At 47.1% G+C, this 18,366-nt stretch overlaps 1 protein-coding gene across 1 annotated transcript in view; it reads left to right on the top strand.

The window, feature by feature from the left end:
- The window catches only part of LOC130253165 (rho GTPase-activating protein 20-like), a 28,608-nt gene extending 15,073 nt beyond the window's left edge, over positions 1-13,535 (top strand). The window contains exons 3-15 of the mRNA XM_056491492.1: positions 1,479-1,649; positions 2,152-2,301; positions 2,823-2,864; positions 3,556-3,640; positions 4,497-4,574; positions 4,746-4,812; positions 6,086-6,274; positions 6,982-7,157; positions 7,654-7,815; positions 8,905-9,014; positions 9,921-10,110; positions 10,653-10,770; positions 11,359-13,535. Of these exons, the coding sequence (XP_056347467.1) occupies positions 1,479-1,649; positions 2,152-2,301; positions 2,823-2,864; positions 3,556-3,640; positions 4,497-4,574; positions 4,746-4,812; positions 6,086-6,274; positions 6,982-7,157; positions 7,654-7,815; positions 8,905-9,014; positions 9,921-10,110; positions 10,653-10,770; positions 11,359-13,097 (3,277 nt within the window). The 3' untranslated portion in view covers positions 13,098-13,535. The remainder of the gene's footprint in view (positions 1-1,478; positions 1,650-2,151; positions 2,302-2,822; positions 2,865-3,555; positions 3,641-4,496; positions 4,575-4,745; positions 4,813-6,085; positions 6,275-6,981; positions 7,158-7,653; positions 7,816-8,904; positions 9,015-9,920; positions 10,111-10,652; positions 10,771-11,358) is intronic.
- The last annotated feature ends 4,831 nt before the right edge of the window (positions 13,536-18,366 follow it).

Here is an 18,366-nt window from a genome sequence, read left to right as displayed (position 1 = left end):
GAGAACATCCTCATAAGGGAGGGAAGCTTTAAATGTTTCTTGTGATGGATTGCTATGGAGGGAGCTGGTCCAGTGCCATCTTTGCTTAGGCCATGAAAGCATCAGTGAGATTTTTTTGCTATCCTGCCATTGTGTTTATAAAGCTGGGTAATCCTCCAGCTTTAGGAAATCCATTGCCTGGGATTGTAAGATGCTGTGGCTCCCACTGCTCAGCTGATGGATGTGGAGAGGTTTTAATATTATATCTGAAGGTGATTAAGCTTCTCACTTACAGCCCCCCAGCTGTATAAGTCAAGGATTCACTTGCTGGTGGCTGTGGAGCAGGGAAGGGGGAATTTCTGTTTGCCAGAGTGCAGGTGTTCCTGTGACTGGGGGAGGATTTTAGTAAAGCAGGTTTTAACCTCACTCCTGTGAAATCAAGTGAGCTCAGTAATGAGGCCACTGGAAACTGAGTTAAGACCAACTACATCAAAAATACAACCCTTACAGCTTGTGTGGTTTTTTTATTTGTTTGTATAGAGTGTCCTCAGACTAGAGGGTAGAGCAATAGAACAGAATTGCTGAGGGGTGAAGGGAAGGCAAGAATCCTTGCCTGCAAGCAAGATACACATTTTTGTCTCTGTATAGAGACAGGAGGATCTCTGTGAGGTTTTTTCTGTGTCAGTCTAAGGCCATGTCTCAGAGGTTCACTAATTCAGCCAGGCTCAGGCACAGAACACACTGTGAACAGGAACCCTTCCATGTTCATGCAGCACATCCCACGTGCTGTGACCCAGAAATGGCTGTGGGAGCTGCTGTGTGCCAGCTGACCTGAGCCCAGAGCAGTGCTGAGTAGTGCTCTGTGGGGTGCTGGGGTGCAAGATTGCACTTGGCAGAGCTCTTCCAGCTGGGACAGCACAGAGAGAGGGTCTGGTTCAATCCCCATGCTGAAACCCTCAGGGATTTTTGGAAATGGTGAGCACCTGTATGAATCTCAGTGGAAACAACCAGCTGGATGGCAGCCAGGCAAGCCAGAATCAGATGTCTGGAATTAGATGAGTACATGCAGTTCATTTTCTTTTTGCTGCAACTCTTGTGCTGACAAATTGTACAGTCTGGATGGAAAACATGCACAGAAAGGGCAGTGCCCCCACACCCAGCTGAGCCACACCATGAGCCATGGGCTGTCCAAGTTCAAGTCACAGCTCACACATGTGCAGGAATTAAATCTTTTACCTGAGTGAGAAATTACTCAAAAACTACTATTTCAGCAGCTTAATCTCACAAGATTTGGTGTGGGCATTTAGGCAGTTTTCCATCTGCCTGAGGCTGGTAAAGTTAATTGTGCAGGGGCAGGTGAATGTGGGTCACAATAGAGAGCAATAGGAGCTGGGAGAAGCTGGGGGGTATCAGGCTCTTCCAAAACAGATGCCTGTGACAATCACAAACCCTTCTAAGCAAAACTTCTGACAGTCTTGTGATTTTTCTTACTCCTCTAGGGAAGCTACTCTTTCCTCTTCCCATTCAGACAATGGGCTGCCAAGTGGGGTGTTCAGCAGCCCAGGCTCCACCTTCATCCTGGACGAGCGAGTGCAGCTGACCGTGGGCCTGCAGACCCAGGAGAGACACCTGATTTTGTTCAGTGATGTGCTGGTCATTGCCAAGTCCAAGTAAGAGGGATTCCCACTCGTTCCTTTTCCCCAGCAGGTGCTGTTGAAGCTAGGCTCAGCATGTGGTGGGGTTTTTGGGGCTGTCCTGTGCAGAGCCAGGACTCAGACTCAATGATCATGTGGGTACCTTCCAACTCATGACATTCTGTGATTCTATGAGGCTCTGATCTATGTGTGAAGCACCCAGCAGCCTCCAAAACAATGCTTCTTTAGAAATGTGGTTCTAAAATGTGGCACTTCCCCCTTCCACCTTCACAAATTCTTCTTGGTATTAATGTTTCACTCCCTTTGTCTGAAGAAAAAGATCTAATCAGTTTTGCCCATTTCCTTACGAGGTTGTTTGAAGATACACCATGAGGGCAAGAGGCAGAAGGACAAAACTGACTTTCAGTTTGACTCCTTCTGTCACATGTAAATTAAGAGCTCTAACTGCATCTGCATGACTTGAAAGAAGGTCTAAATGTGATTCTCTGACCTAAGGAATTAATAATTTCCATTGTAGATCCTCCTCCAGCCTGAAGCTGAAAAAGCAAGTGCATCTGAGTGAAGTGTGGACTGGCACCTGTCTCAGTGAAGTGACAGAGAAAAAGATGAGTCCAGAGAATTCATTTGTCATTGGCTGGCCTATCACCAACTATGTTGTCACCTTCAGGTATCTTACCAGACATCAGACCTGTCTCTGCATCCCAGTAGCTGCTCAGGTCTCCATGTGTCAAGTGAAACAATGACTGAGGCTAAAGGGCCCATTTCCTTTTCCATTTCCTTACTCTGAAACCCGGGTAACCTGTGCTGGCAGCAGTAGTTCTAGGAACAGCAGACATTGGGAAGGAAATACTAGGAGAAAGAAAATAGCAATTAAAGGTCACTGCAAAAATAATGAGGGCTCACAAGGTGAGTTAACTCCAGCTTCACAGAAAGGGATTTGTCTCTTATCTGAACACTCACCAGTCTGACAGGAAACCTGGTACAGTTTGTTGCTGGTATTTTTTTGTTATTATTATTTTTGTTATTTGTTAAAATAGAACAGAAGAAGGAAAGGACTGTGCTTTTGTTCCAGGGCTTTGCAGGAAGCAACTTTGACTTACAGCCATATATAAATGAAATTGGGTAGTTTCCAAAGGCTGTTACCCATTCAGCACTTGTTTGATGATCTGCCTCCCTTTTTGTCTTCAGCTCAGCTGATGTGAAGGAACGATGGCTGTCAGCATTACTGTGGTAAGTGACCCTCCTTTCATCCTCCTTCCAGGTGGTTTCTCTAAAGACCTTAGGGAAATTTGCCTTTCAAATTTGCTTTGATTTTCACCATGTTAAGTGTCTTAAGTGCTGTTTGAAATCTGAATATAGATGCCCCTAGGAGAGTGCAAAATTTGTGTTAACAGTTGGGAAAAAAGGGAATCCATCAGAAGATGATACTGTTGGAGCATCCTTTTTGCTTTGGAGCTGGAGGTCGACTTTGCTAATCACTGTGGAACTGTCACAGGTCTTACTGATTCTTCAGATGTTTTTTGATTTGAACTAAATTTTTTATTACATTGCATCTAGAGGCTACAGTTTTTTCTTTCATGTTTTATATGCTTCCACTAACACCCAGACAAAAGTGTTTATATAGAGACAAAGAGAGGAAGAAATCTGATTTGTGGAGAACAGTAGTGATCCTGAGGGAGCACTGGAAGGACACATCTACCTGCACTGAAGTACTGCATGTGGGGGATTGTTAGTCTTTGTGCTCCTGGTATATAAAGAAGTCAGTATGAGCATGTGGCCTCACTATGAACATTACATTCATATATGTCAGAATTCATCTGTATTTATTACAGTGCCTAGGAGGATGTCCCATCCAAATTTTAGGGTCCTTCTCAAATTTGGTTGGGAAATTTCACCTCTTCCCCTCTTCTCTGACTTTCAGGCATATCAATGAGGTAAAACAAAATGAGTATATGAAGAATCTGACCCTTCAGATCGTCGTGCTGGATGATGACAACTGTTCTTCTGTAAGTAAAGATCAAGACCACACAGGGGTCTGTGGAGTAGGGGAGGGAATGCAGGGCTGTGCTGGTATTCCAGTTTCAAATTCAAGTCACAGCTACAAAGATTCAAAAGGTGTATCCTGGGTATCTGCATCATTCCCACTTGGAAGCCAACTTGGAGAGTTTTGGTTTGAGAAATGAGGAGCTAGCCAGACCCTCACCAAACAGCACTTGAGATTATTCTTCACCTCTGACTTCTTTTCTCTTTTCCTTTTGCTTCACTTTCAAAATTCATGACAGTTTGTGGCTGAGTGCCACAGTCAATTCCTATTTTCAGTGCTATGAATTGAGGCTATTGATCACAGAGTCACTGGTGTGTTGTCCTGAGTTAATTTACTGGAATGTGTCCCAGTCTAGCATACATTTCTTGGCTTCATGCTGAGCTTGGTGGGTCACATTTGCCTCCTGGGTGTTCTTCCCTCAAAGAGTGACCCCTGATACTCATGGTTGATGAGCATTGCCATGTTCCATGTTCACTCTTTTGAGTGACAGTGGCACTATAATCAGCCAAACACTGATGGGATCAAACACAGCATCTGAGCACCACCCACCTCCTGTGATTTCTGCTGGATGAAATCTTTGGATGGTATAATATACCCACAACAGAAGAAGTAGTGGAGAATAGCTTTCACATTAAATAGCCATCATCTTTTTTAGTGTAGTTCAAATTCACACATCTCATCCAGCCATGAACATTTAGTAAAGACAGTCATTAGACAGAGATGGGACATTTTCCCCAGATTTTGAAGCTATAAGAAACTGCAGCCAAACTTCTCACCTTTGTCTTAGCTTCCTGTATTTTCTCTGTTTGCCTTTCTAGACTACTGCAGTCAACGTGTCCAATGTGGAAACTGCAGAGAGTGTGATGAAGAAGGCCCTTCTACAGCTTGGGCTCCCTGTAAGTGGCAGGTGACAGATCTTAGCTAAGGATGCTGGCAACATCTGCTTCACAGGACAGTGTGGGTGTGGATAAGTGTAGATTTGCTTTCTGACTGAAGGGCAACCTCATGGACCCTCACTCTGGCCTCTCTCAATTAACATTTTCTCTTCTCTGTTCCTCACCCAACAGGGCAGGACCAGTGAACACCACCTCTGGGTGGTCCCAGGAAAAGATGAGCCTGCTTACCCTCTCATTGGTAAGAGCCCTCCCATATTGAGCATCATTTTGGTGCTTAATTCTGGCACCAGAGGAAGAAGTGATAAATTATATTAGCATGTGTGGCAGAAAAATATCACAAACATTGCACTCTTCCCTTAAAAAGCAATGGTAGGGACACTGCTGCTGAGGTAAGATGTGACATCAAATTGGTGTGAGATGTCACTTGGCTTTTATCATCTCAGCATCCACATTGAATCAAAGCATTGTGATATCTTTGAAAAACTTCACACTTACCTCCCTTTTCCAAGGAAATCTATGCATTTCTGGATGGGAGTCCATCACACTTTCCAGCAGATGCTCCAAATAAATGGGAGATCTTTAGGCTGGCCCAAGAAGTACCTTCTTTGCAGCAGATGTGATGCAGGTGTAGGACATGCCTCTAAGCCTAACTCAATCCCTCTGGCTGCTGGTATGAGCTTGCAGAGCTGCAGGCTTGGAGGCTGATCATCCTCTCCTGCTCAGCTCTGCAGGTGTCTCCTCATGGGCAGAGCAGGAGGTCAGGGGCAGCCTCAGCCCACCTGCACAGTCTGTGATAGAGGTGTCCACTGAACTCTGTCAGACAGAGCAGCTCTGACACTTCCCCTTTGCCTTTGGGCTCTGTCAGAACCAAACCAATTGCTGCAGTCAGATGGTCATTCGGCAAGAGTGTTTTAGATCTAGAGGAAAGCACTTTGACAATTGAAAGAAGCAGATTTTTAGATGCTATATTGGCGACATATAAGCCCATAGTTAGGAAGCTAACATGTTTATCCTGCTCTTTTGGTACTTAGTTTTCATTGCATTTCGGTTCACAAATAATGAAACTGCTTTCCACACAAAATGTTGCATCATATTGAAAGCCCAGTTTGTTGCATATGTATTGTTATTTTCTGAACTGCTACCTTAATCAAATACTAAACTGACCTCACAAGCTCATGTGGGCCACTTGAATCAATGTTTTTGCTTGCTGTTTATTTGAAAACTTTCCTTTTTAACAGTTTGTGTTTAGGTTTTAGAAACTCCTCAGGCTTGAGGGAGGGTAGGTGTGTATATGGGGATCTTGAGGACAATCACAATGGAGGAGAGTGCTACAGATCTGTAGGGGATGATTTCAGAAATAGAAGAAATATTTTTTAAAAAAACACTGAATTTTGTCTGCTAAGTTCTAAGCATTCATCATGGAGATCAGCAAAGCTGAAATTTTCCAACAACAAGAGTTTTTACCATAGCTCTGCATCTTTGCTTGCTCTTTACACAATTCTGCTCACCAGGGCACGAGCATCCCTTCAGCATCGCCTTGAGCTGTCTCCGGGACTCTGCTGACCAGCAGCAAAGAACCAACAACAACACTCTCCTGGCTGATGGGACAGAGGCCTCCTTCCTTGCTCAGCTCCCAAAGGAAAAACAGTGTCAGTTTGTCCTGAAACCCAGAGTCCAAGCTCCGATGCAGCTGAGGAGAGGTAGGGGCTGCAGGAGTGTGGTACAGCCAGACAGACTTCATTGTTCTGCAGTGCAGTGCTGAGCTCTCCTGGTACCACACATGTACCCCAGAGTTCTGTCACACCTGAATGTAATGTAAAGAGGAAGAGATTGCAGAGAGATGAAATTTCTCTGTGCAAATATTCAGACTAAGCTTTCAGTCCTTCATTAGTCTCCAACTGCAAGTCATTGTAATAGAATCACAGAAAATGCTGAGTTGGCAGAGAACCATCAGTATCATTGAGTCCTGGCCCTGTACCCAAGAGCCCCACCATCCACCTGAGAGCATTGTCCATACACTGCCTGAACTCAGACAGCCTTGCTGCTGTGACCACTGCCCTGGAGAGCCTGTTCCAGTGCTCAGCCACCCTTTGGGTGAAAAACCTTTTCCTGAGATCTAACCTAAACTTCCCCTGACTCAGCTTGGTGCCATTTTCCCAAGGCCTATCACTAGTCACAAGAGTGACGTGATTCTTGCACTGCAGTCAGTGAGGTTCCCTGAAGAATGGTGATGGTTCAGAGATGTACAAGTGGTTTCACTGCTGTACATTGTCTAACCTTCCCCATTAAGAGTGCAGTTAATAAATAGGTGAGGGTAGAAAGAGGTTGTTTTGCTGGGAGCTCTGCCTCCACTGTAGATCACTCACTGTCCAGCAGGTGTGTAATGAAGGTCTGTGTTTTCTTTCAGAGTCACTGCAGAAACACACCAAGAGGAAGAAGTCCCTGATTGACTGGGCCCTGCGCCGCAGCACCTGCACGCCCACGGGCAGCCCTCCCTCGCAGTCACCCACCACACCACGGAAACTCTTCGGCCTCTCCCTGTCCTCTGTCTGTCCTGATGGAATCCTTCCCAAGCCAATCATGGTAAGCAGCAGCCTGGTCTGCTTGTCTTGACATAAACTTGATGTGTTTAGCCCAAAATTTAAAGCATTTATGAGGACTGAATGGGGAAGAGGACCCTCGTTTACTTGTGATCCAGACTCAGCTCAGTAGCAAGGGTGGGAACAACTCTCTCCTGGGTAATCCCTATCACTTCACTCACAGATATCTGCCCTGTTTCAGTGGGTGTCTCCAGGGGCAATGTCAGTGGATCCTGCCAAGTTATGCAGCCTAGAACTCACCCACTGCAAGAGTCCCCTGGGCTCACACTTGTCACAGGATAAGTGTGTCCACATGAACTGTATCTGCAGCTTGCCTGTCAGGTTCTTGTCCCTGGTTCCATCAGGATAAATCTCTTGTATTGTTTTCTTCCATTACTGGCTTGGTCTTCTGCTAATTACATTATAACACATGGTGTATAATATACACAAACAAGAGGGTAAAGTGTTAGGCTCTAAATTACAACTGGGTTTTCTCTTAGGATATGCTGCTCCTCTTGTACCATGAAGGTCCCTCTACTAGGGGCATTTTCAGGCGTTCTGCCAATGCCAAGACTTGCAAGGAATTGAAAGAGAAGCTGAACTCTGGAGATGATGTTCAGGTGGATGGAGAGTCAGTCTTTGTGGCTGCAGCTGTCATCACGGTATGTGTGGCCAAGTAACTCATCTGTCTGGGCTAATGGTACCTTCCTTCTGTAAGGATGCAAGGAATCTTTATAGGTAGGGAGGATTTCAGGGGAACAGAAAGCATTTTCTAGCAAGGAACATTTTCACCTGAGGGCTTGGTGTGTTTGTGTACACAGAGGTATTTGCCCAATAATGTGACCCTAGTTTTCACAGCAGACACATGCATCCCCTCAGGACAGGGCTTCCCTTGGCACCTCCCTGTACCAAACCACCCCCAGCAGGAAATACAGTGATGTCCACCTTCAAGGCAGCCATGATGTCTGTACAGTGTCAAATAACACAACAGATGCTGCACTGACATGTGCATAAAATCCTTTGGTGGCAGCAGCACAGATGTTCTTTGTCATTTCTGAATGCAAGGAAGAGGCTGCAGAAAGTTTGGGAGGACTTGTGCCATTTGAGGGCAGCTGCTCTGCAACCCCCAAAGCAGGAGCTGACCTGTGCTCTCTGGACCCCCAGCCTTCACCCTCTGATCAGCCAGCAAGCACAAGGGAAAGCAGCTGCTGAATCCAAGCAGAGGGGTTGTGGTGGGTAGAGGATGAAGCTTGTGATAAGACCTGTGTTTCAGTAAGGAAAAATCTATATTTTGTACTGACAATTAAATCTGGTCAGAGTAATTTTTAGGTACTAAAGTATCCAAAAAACATCCCCTTTTTGTTTGTGGGCCTGATATTCAGGCACTTCCCAACACAAGACATTCATTGAGTTATAGAATAGTCCCCTGAGAAAAACCAGCAGTTCTCCTAGCTGAGAAATATTTCAGAGACATCTGTGCAGGGCCTCAGAGTCCTCTGCTGGATTGGAGGTCAGCCCTGCTCTGGAGAAGGGGAAAAACAGGAGGGCTGTCTGTTCATCCTGCAGTGCTGCCATAGAGGAGCCTGAGGAAGACAGCTTGGTGGGCATGGGAGGGGAGAATAAACATGTTTGTGTAATGTCTTGTTTTATCTTGTGCTTAATACGAATAAACAGTGACTGTATGCATTGTGAAACCGAAACCAGGAATTCAAAACTGACCAGACTGCTCTGCATATATATATTTAATTCAGGATTTTCTCCGAAATATACCTGACAGTGTTCTATCCTCAGACATGCACGGACTGTGGATGGAAGCTGTGGACACAGAAAATCGGGCACATAAGATTGAAGCTATCAAAAGGTTTGTAAAAGCCTTTGTAAAAATTTCTTTTTCTGGGTAAAGGGGGATCATATGGCCCTAAGAATAGCCTTCATTTTCTGGGACACTACTGGCAATGCTCCAGGCCACAGTGGAGGAGGTATTGCTGATTGCCAGTGTCACTGATAAGAATATTTTCTTTTCAATGGTCTTTTTTGAACATCCTTAACATTTCTGAGCACAAAAAAGTAATTTAAAAATTGCCTTCTGATGATTAGTTCAAATTGCCAGAACAAGTAAACTGAAAGACCATAATAATTCATCCACCAGGAGTGCATCTATGGTAGCAGAATTAGATCTTTAATGACAGTAACTTTATTCTTATGTGCACGAAATGAGGCTGATCATCATATTGGCAGTTAGAAGAAACAGCCCTGTCATGGTGGAGACGTGGACTGTGAAAATGGCTTTATTGCCTTGAAACTGCTGCCCTGAGCATGAGCAGTTAATCAGCTATCCCATTTTTTTCAGCCAGGGCTCAGCTCAGGTTTTGAACCTTAACATTTAGCCTGGGCCTTCTTTATCCATATTCTCCATAGCAGACTGTGGTCTGCCATGCTGCTGGCCTGCAGCTGTCTCCTGTCTCCTCTGGGCAGTGCCTGTGTAGTCAAGGCATTGTGGGTTCCCTCCCACATGGTCTGAACACAAGTCCCTTGTCCCTCCAGCTCAGTGACCAGAGCAGGTGGGCAGTTTGGATGCAAAGTTGTGGCTCTCACATGAACTGGTGGAGGGGAATGGCACAGGTTCACCTTATTATCAAATGTGGATGTCTCAGGCTGGCTACAAAGGGGCAGGAGGGGAAATAAGCTTTGGGATGCAGCTTCTGGAATTCAAAGAGCAGATGTTTGTGAACAGCACTGTTTTCCTTTTTTCCCACTCCCTGAACAGTCTTGTCAACCAGCTTCCAGAGGCCAACCTCATCTTACTCAGACACCTCTTTGGAGTCCTGCATCATATTGAGCAGAATTCTGGAGTGAACCAGATGAATGCCTTTAACCTGGCTCTTTGCATAGCACCCAATATGCTGTGGCTGCCAAGTCCCACTGGGCCTGAAGAGGAAACCCAGTCTACAAAGAAGGTAATCTCTGTGTTCCCCTTCTACTGCTTTTTATGGGCACTGCCTTTTGTAGTCTCAAGGAAGGCACAGGGCCAGTGACAGTGCTGGCTGAGTGGCATCCAGGCCCCATCCTTTCCTCTGTGCCCATGCTGGGAGAGATTTAGCTCCTCAGACTGTCCAGGGTGAGAAGGGAAGCAATGATTGTTTGACCAGATGAACTTCCTATATGGTCAAGCAACACAAGAAAATTGGAGCAGCTGTCCCAGCCACCTCAGCTGGGACAAAGTAAGCAATGAGCACAACAGTGCACCAGAAAGGAGGAATGCTTGCTTGGAGCTTATGAGGTGTAAGCAATAGTGAGGAAAACTCTAGAATGTGCTATACCTGGCTCTCAGTACCAGTTCACATATTCCTGCCTCTGGTGTTCATACAGATGCACTGCCACATTATTAACAGCTTCTTGAGGAAATTGCATCTTTGTAAAAAAAAAGGGAATGATCTGGGTATGATTTTACTTGCTCTGTTTTCATGAAACTGATCCTGTGAATTCCTGTCTTTGCCAGGTGGCCTTGTTAGTGCAGTTTCTGATTGAAAACTCAGGAGAGATTTTTGGGGGTGATATTGCTTCCTTGTTCCAAAGAGCTGACAAAAAGAAGTCCAAAAACTCAGCAGAATCTCTGGGTAAGTTGGTGGTAGTAAATCTTCCGGAAATATTTAAAATATTTTAATAAGGTATTTTTAGTAATAATAATGAGGTAAATAAGGAAATATTTGATAGGTGAAGTCCTCAGACAGAATAGTTTGCTTTACCTTCATGTTTCTTGTAAGGAACAGCATTGAAAACCAGTTGGGTTTGGTTTTCCCTTTGCCTGTCAAGCATAGGGCAGCAAAGCAGAGGGCTGAGATGCAGAAACTCCAGTGTGTCCCCAGGGATGGTTGTCTTTCCTTGTAGCTGCTGTTAAACCTACTCTATCCATTGCAAGAATTTAGTGTAGCCTTAGCACTGCCATGTCCCAGCAGTATTTTTATTTTCCATGTTAATTCTGTGAAGCTAAACCACATGGTTTTTATGGAAAGAGATGGAGTTGTCTCTGTTAACTATCCTATGAATACAGGCCAGTGGTGAAAACTGGTCATCAAGCCAGAATTTTTTTATTATTTCCTGTGGGAATAATGGATCATCTTTGTTTTTCCATGGTATAATTTCCCTGTTTTGGTTTTGAGGTACTATATATATGGCAACAAATTAATTAGTGTCCTCTACCCCAGATATAGGCTTGGCTCAGCATGATGATTCCTCCGATGAGCTGGAGTTTTCCACCTGTGATCCAGAAGGGCCGAAGCACCCCCTGGAATCTGAAACAGATGCCATTTTTGAAGCGCCCAGCAGCTTGCTACTCGATGAGGATCAGGAAGACTGGGACTTGTTCAGTGAGATCACAGCCTGCTACCAAAGCAAAGCCCAGACCAATGCCAGTGCAGACAGCTACGAGCTCCTGGAGGAGGATGGCTCCTTCTGCTCCATGAGCTCCATCCGCTCGCTCAGCCCGGCCAGGGACCGCTGCTCCTCCGAGCCCAGCGTCTGCCTCAGCTCCCAGCTGCCCCCGCAGAGCCACGAGCCCGTGGCTCGCCAGTCCAGCTGCGACGCCACCATCATGAGCAGCCACACTGACTACATCCACAGGCTCAGGCAGCTGCAGATGGAGAGCCAGAAGCTCATTGATGAAGGCCTAAGCCCTGGGGTTAATAAGGCCAGGCAGAATTTATGGCAATCACCTCAGACCACCTCCAGGGTGAAGCAGCTCAGCCTTCAGAAGTCCAGCCTGTCCAACAGGTCCAGCTTTTCCAGCCTGTCCTCTACCACCACCTCCCCATCTGCCTCCTCACTTAGCTCCTTAGACAGTGCTTTCTCCTACTGCTCAGAGTCATCAGCCATTAGTCCCACAGATGTCTCATCCCTGCCATTCATGTTTGGCACTTCTGCCAGGCTTCATGCTGTGTCTCCCACAGCTGCCAAGAGGTCCCAAAAAGAGTGGCACAAATCCTTCCCATCTCCTGTGCCTTCACATCTGTGCAATCTGGACAGTTTTCATGAGGGTGAACCCAAGGCTGGAGAGACCAGTCATTGCTTTGGAGAGCAAAAAAGTTTTCCATGTGTCAGCAGAGCTGCCATGGGAAGCCCGTTCACTGACATTGACTGGGAAGAAGAGGAGAGACAGCTGAGTTGTTCAGGGTGCCCTGGCCCAGGGTTCAGGAGCCAGGATTATACCAAAGAGTTTGAAGAAAGCCCTGAGTACCCAGCTGCCAGCCCATCCAGTGAGACATCCCCACAGGTCAGCCACCAGCAGCACAGGGAGAAGACAGTGAAGAACATAGAAATCAAAGGCATTGATGACTGCCCTCTGAGCCAGGAAAGCCTGAAGCGCACCAAGATAACTTTTTATGTGGCCCCAAATAAAGAAAGCTCTTGGGGGTCTCAAGGGGAAGAAGAGGAGAGATCTGTGACAAACACCAGCAGCAGAGACTCACCCAGCAGCAGCAGTGAGCAGAGCCTGTCCAAGAGCTTGCAGACTGTGAGAGTCCACATCCCCCAGACAGTTTTCTATGGGCAGAACACCCCCCTTGTCCTGCAGTCCATCTCCAGGCGCTACCACCATGAACCAACAGTCCCATCCCTGCAGGCTGAGCACAGAGAGAGCCCCCAAAGTGCCTCTGCTCCCGAGGAGCTGGAGAGAAAACCAATGGAAGTGGCGCAGGCGCCAGTCCAGAGCAAGGGCTTTGACACATTCAGCCACACCATCCGCGTCATCCTGCCCGACTCCATCCGAAACACCATCAGGGACTATTTCCAGCAGGATGAAACCCAGCCCTGCCCCACAGCAGAGGTGGAAGCAGTGGAGAAGGAACTGCTCCGGAGCAGGGTGGAGTGGCTCAGGAGCCAGCCTCTGGCTGAGGTGGCCCCAGAGGAGCGTGACACAGCCATGTTTGCAGAAGAGACATTTGTCTAAAGCCATGGATGTGGAAGAACTAAATATTTTTTTTTGTGTATGTGCAACAGAAAATATTCTGTAATATATGATCAGGGTGTGAAGAATTTAGCAGGCTGCATGGGGCAACAAGTGTAAAGTGACACTAATGTATATGTAATGATGGGGTTCAGTACTCATTTTGGTGGGAGGTGGGGAGGGCTGTTCTTGTGTTTTCTTTATGCCCTTTTCTGATGGAGGAGACTTCACTGGCTGGGTGTGGAGTGAATACCACCAGACTCTCCCTGTCCATGAATTAGCTGACCTGTACAGGGCCTGACTCCATTTTTTTTTATAGCAGGAAAAGAGAAACATTGCTTTATTTTCTCCAGTCAGCTGCTGATGTGCATGGATGACTGGACAGCAGGGACAGCTAATACTCCATAAGAATTAGTCAAAAATCTTTACACTTGCACAAAACCCACCATTATTCACTATTCATCACAACCATTTATTCAAAGGAAAATCCTTCACCTTCATTCCAGAAATCACTGCTGCTTCACTCTGCTCATCTGTTGTCTGTTCTGGTCTAGCTCACAGCCCACATCCATTACTGGCTGAGGCTGTGTTCCAAAATCAGCAGCTGGAGCCCAGAGTCCAAAGTCCAGCATGCGCTGACAGACAGCATGTGTAACATTTTAAGCCAAATATTGCTTTTTTCTGGAATTAATTACACAGTGAATCTTTTTTTCTCATACCTTCCCCAAAGTTAGCATTTGACAAAGACACAGTTGCTATAAAGGATTTTAGTACTGTCAGTTTGACAGGGCTATGAATGTTCTTCTGTGTCCTCTGGGAGTAGCTCAGTAGCTACCAGGAGTTACAGTCTCCTAGTGGAAGCAGTGAAAGTTGACGGTTTTCTGTCAATGCTGATGCCCCTTTCTAGATGCAACGTGGATGAGGCAACTGACCAAATTCCTAGTCATGCTGGAGGGACTTGAGCAGGGCTTGGTTTTAGCACGAGGTCAAGGAGTTGTGGAAGTTGTAAGGAATGTTGAGTAAATGCTGAAGCAAAGTCACATCTGGCCAGAAAGTTGTCAGTCCATGCACAGAAAGTATCCAGGCTTCATCACCGATGCTGGCTCACAGAAACACCAAGTTCCCCCTCAGCAGAGTATGTGGAATTAAGTTTGGGGAATTCCAGGCAGGGATGCACTAAACAGGCTGCTGGTAAGGACCACCAAAGAGATGCAGCCAGTGGATTCCTGAAGCATCCCTCAAAGCCATACTCAGAAGTGCCACAGAGGTAATGGGACTTGTTAGAGGGTTGTGACACTGCCAGCTGAGCTCTAAAAAGATGCTGAGAGCATTATTTTGATAGGTTGTTTGACAGTGGGAAAAGTCTCAAAGGTGAAAAGGTTTGGGATGGTTCATTTGAAAGTTACATGAGAGTTGTCTATGGTGGTATTTGTCACAGATAATCCTTTTACTCAGTGAACAGTGAAGGGGTGAAGGAAAAGAAAAATACATTAATCCTAATGACTGAAAGGTTGTGCTTGTGGAATAAGTATCCCTGCAAGCTGCTGAATGTCTGCAAATAGTCAGAGCTGGAACTGCATGGCAGCTGCCATGGTTCAGTCCTTGCACAGAGGGAAAGCCACCTCTGTAAAATTATCTAGTGTCAGATCCCTCCACTCATCTGCCAGGTGCCTATAAGGGTCAGTGACAGGAACCTGGCCCAGCTCTCCAAATTCACACCATCAAATACTAGGGCAAGGGAACCAGGGGGAAGCCCAGAGCCCACTTTCCAAGGTGTATACAGTTTGTTTTCTTAGATGAAGGGTGTTTAACTCTGAGATGTGGCACTCTCTGTCCCAGATCACTTTTGTGGCCCTTGTATAATGAAAGGTGTATATAATCATAACACAACACCACTACCATAATTTTCCTCACACAGCAACAAGGCATCCACAGTCTTTTTTTTTTTTTTTTTTTTTTCCAGAGCTACAGTTGTAACTGTTTTAATAAAAGACACACAAGTTGTCATTGTGGTGTTGTCACCTTTTGTTCCCTTGCTCTTGCTCCCCTCTCTCCTGTGTCAGGGTGGTGAAATTTGCATTGAACTGCTGTGAAACACACTCACCTCCCAGGCCAGGTCTGCCAGGTTGGCCAAGCTGGCAAGAAGCCTTCTGCCAGCACAGCAGTCTAGGCATTACTCTCTCTTTTCAAGAAGGTGAAACAGCACTAAATAGAATAAGAAAAGACTGCCTCTTCCTGGAAGAGAGATAATTCTGTATTCTAAACATACTAACAGATTGGAAACTCAGAGGCTGGGCTCAGGTCAAACAAAAGGGACCTGAACCAAATGCAGAGTAAGAGTAAGAGTTTACAATTTGCATCACATAAAAGTATCATAAACTTAGAGATTAGTTTAGAAGAAACACTGGGAGAGGCAGGGAAAAACACACAGTTTTCTTTGCCGCATCTTAGGCAGCCTAATGTGGGCACAGTTCCCTGGGTAACAGCTCTAACCTAGCTCTGTATTATAGCATTTTTCTTTATTTTAAACAAAACAAAATCCTGCAAAACACAGCACAAACCAGAGTTCTGGGCTTGGAAATTTGCAGCCCTATTTTTCCATGAGCCAGACAATAATGCAACTCAGAGACCAATCTTGAAAATGTTCCACAGCCCTCAGCTTGCTTGTAACAAGAAATAACAAGTACACAGACACTTAGGTTGGCTTTCTGCCCCAGAAAGGACTATACATTAAGGGAAGATGTGGCCTGAGATGCAAACAGGTTTCCCTTCTTTCTTTGCCCATTATCAGATCATTTAGACCACGCTGGCCTGTCAGATACTGAAAGCCCTGCTCAGTGCCCCACCGGATGCAGGCTCTTGGGAAGTGGTGTTACATGGTCACCATCCAGGAAACAGGAGCCTTCAGGGCCTGCTCCCAATTTAGACCAAGGCCAAACAAGTCCAGCTCATCTGCCTTGAAGAGAAATGACTCATGCAGCTCAGCCTCATCTTATTTCTGCTCAGGATATATGATTTCTTTCCTTATCCTGCAGGCTGAGAGAAACATGACAGAAGTGCCTGAAGCAGCTGTAGTTTACTTTAAATTTTCCAGTTCTATTTCTGATGTTTCAACTGCCAGGAAAGCCAATCTTCCAAGACATAGTGTCCCTCACCCTCTGCAGGTAGCTCCTTTGTGCAGAGGCCTCTCCATTATCCCACGGCACCTTCGAGGGACAGACTGTCCCAGCAGAGTAGCACAGGCTACTTTGACTCCCTGCATTTCAATGCTGACAGCTTGTCCTAGAAACTCTTCCTTCAGATGTCACCCACCCTCTGAAGAGGAACCCAGCAGTCATTCAACCCTTCCAATCCAGGAGCTGCTCCCTCCCTTGCCATCCTGCCAGGACGTGTGCAGAGAGCTGACATCTTCCAGTAGCAGCCTAGGGTCCAGCTCCAAGCTCACAAGCTGGGGACTGAGGAGTGGGACTGCAAAGCTCCAGATCACCTTGGCTTTACAAGTGGTGGCACCAGGAGGGAGAGACTTGAAGTGCTACTGAAGGTAATGGCTTAACTGCTTTCATTTAATCCATATTTATTCTCCTTGGTTTTTTTACAGTAAGCCTGGAGGAGAAGAGGTTTGGGAGAAACAGGCACAGCCTAGAAGACTTTTTTGATATATGACAAAGCAAAGGGCTACCCTGTCAAATTCTAGTCACAAGGCTGAAGCCTTAGTATATCACCAAAACCATGATCCCCAAACAGGGCTGGGACCCTGCAGAAATCCTCTCTTCTGCCATCACTTCTTACAGCACATGGTTCTGGCCCATGCCAGGAAATCCTTCCTGCAAGTACCCTTCTGCTAAGGAAAAAATTCTGACATGGATAAACATTTTTTTTGCATGAAGGATCAGAGACGAAGACAAAGGCTATTGAGGATTCACAGTGTCACTCATCACCTGTGCCTGTGCCCACAGGGACACCAGGCCACGCCGGGCATGGCAGCAGCAGGAAGGTGTGAAGGTGCACAGGGATCATCAGACACAAATGGCAACTGTGGCTGCCCGAGACAGGCCCAGGCTCTAGTCAGTGTGAGGGGAAGGAGGAGGGACGGGCACAGTGCATTAGCCTCGCCACCACTGCTGCCTCTGCTTCCTCCTTCCTCCTCACAGCCCCTACTGCAGCCTCCTCCTTCTTCCTCCTCAGAGCCCCCACTGCAGCCTCCTCCTTCCTCCCCCTCAGAGCCCCCACTGCAGCCTCCTCCTTCCTCCTCACAGCCCGTATTACATCCTCCTCCTTCCTCCTCCTCACAACCCCTACTGCAGCCTCCTCCTCACAGCCTCCACTGCAGCCTCCTCCTTCCTCCTCCTCACAGCCTCCACTGCAGCCTCCTCCTTCCTCCTCCTCAGAGCCCCCCACTGCAGCCTCCTCCTTCCTCCCCCTCACAGCCTCCACTGCAGCCTCCTCCTTCCTCCTCCTTCTTCCTCCTCAGAGCCCCCACTGCAGCCTCCACCTTCCTCCTCCTCACACCCTGCACTGCAGCCTCCTCCTTCCTCCTCCTCACAGCCCCCACTGCAGCCTCCTCCTTCCTCCTCCTCACAGCCTCCTCCTCTTCCTCACAGTCCCCACTGCAGCCTTCCCCTCCTTCCTCCTCCTCCTTCCTTCTTCTTCCTTCTTCCTCCTCCCCCTCACAGCCCGTACTGCAGCCTCCTCCTTCCTCCTCCTCCCCCTCCTCACAGCCCGTACTGCAGCCTCCTCCTTCCTCCTCCTCCTCACAGCCCCACTGCGGCCTTCTTCCTCCCGCTCTCCTCCCCTCAGCCGCCGCCCCCGAGCGCCCCCCTGGCGTCCCCGCGCCGCCACAGCCGCCCCCGCGGCCTGGGCCCCAAAGTCGTGTTGGAATTTCATCCACGACGGAATTGTTGAATCGCAGAACATCCTCACTTGGAAGGGACCCTTCAGAATCATCGAGTCCAACTCCAGACCCCGTGCAGGACATGCCAAGAATCCCATAATGTGCCCAGGAGTATTATCCAAACAGTCCAGGCTGGGTGCTGCTGCCCTGGGGAGTCTGTTCCAGTGTCCAACCACTCTCTGGGTGAAAACCTTTCCCTGAGATCATGGAAACTCAAACCTCCCCTGATTCAGCTTTGTGCCACTTTTTCCAGTCCTGTCACTGGTCACAAGAGTGAAGAGATTGGTACCTGTCCTTCCACTTCCCCTCATGAAGATGTTGAAGAGCACAGTGAGGTCTGACCTCGATCTCCAGGCTGAACAAACCAGTGACCTCAGCCAC

The sequence above is a fragment of the Oenanthe melanoleuca genome, chromosome 4A, assembly GCF_029582105.1.
Source record: "Oenanthe melanoleuca isolate GR-GAL-2019-014 chromosome 4A, OMel1.0, whole genome shotgun sequence".
Taxonomy (NCBI): Eukaryota; Metazoa; Chordata; class Aves; order Passeriformes; family Muscicapidae; genus Oenanthe; species Oenanthe melanoleuca.
This window is presented reverse-complemented; position numbering and strand designations above follow the sequence as displayed.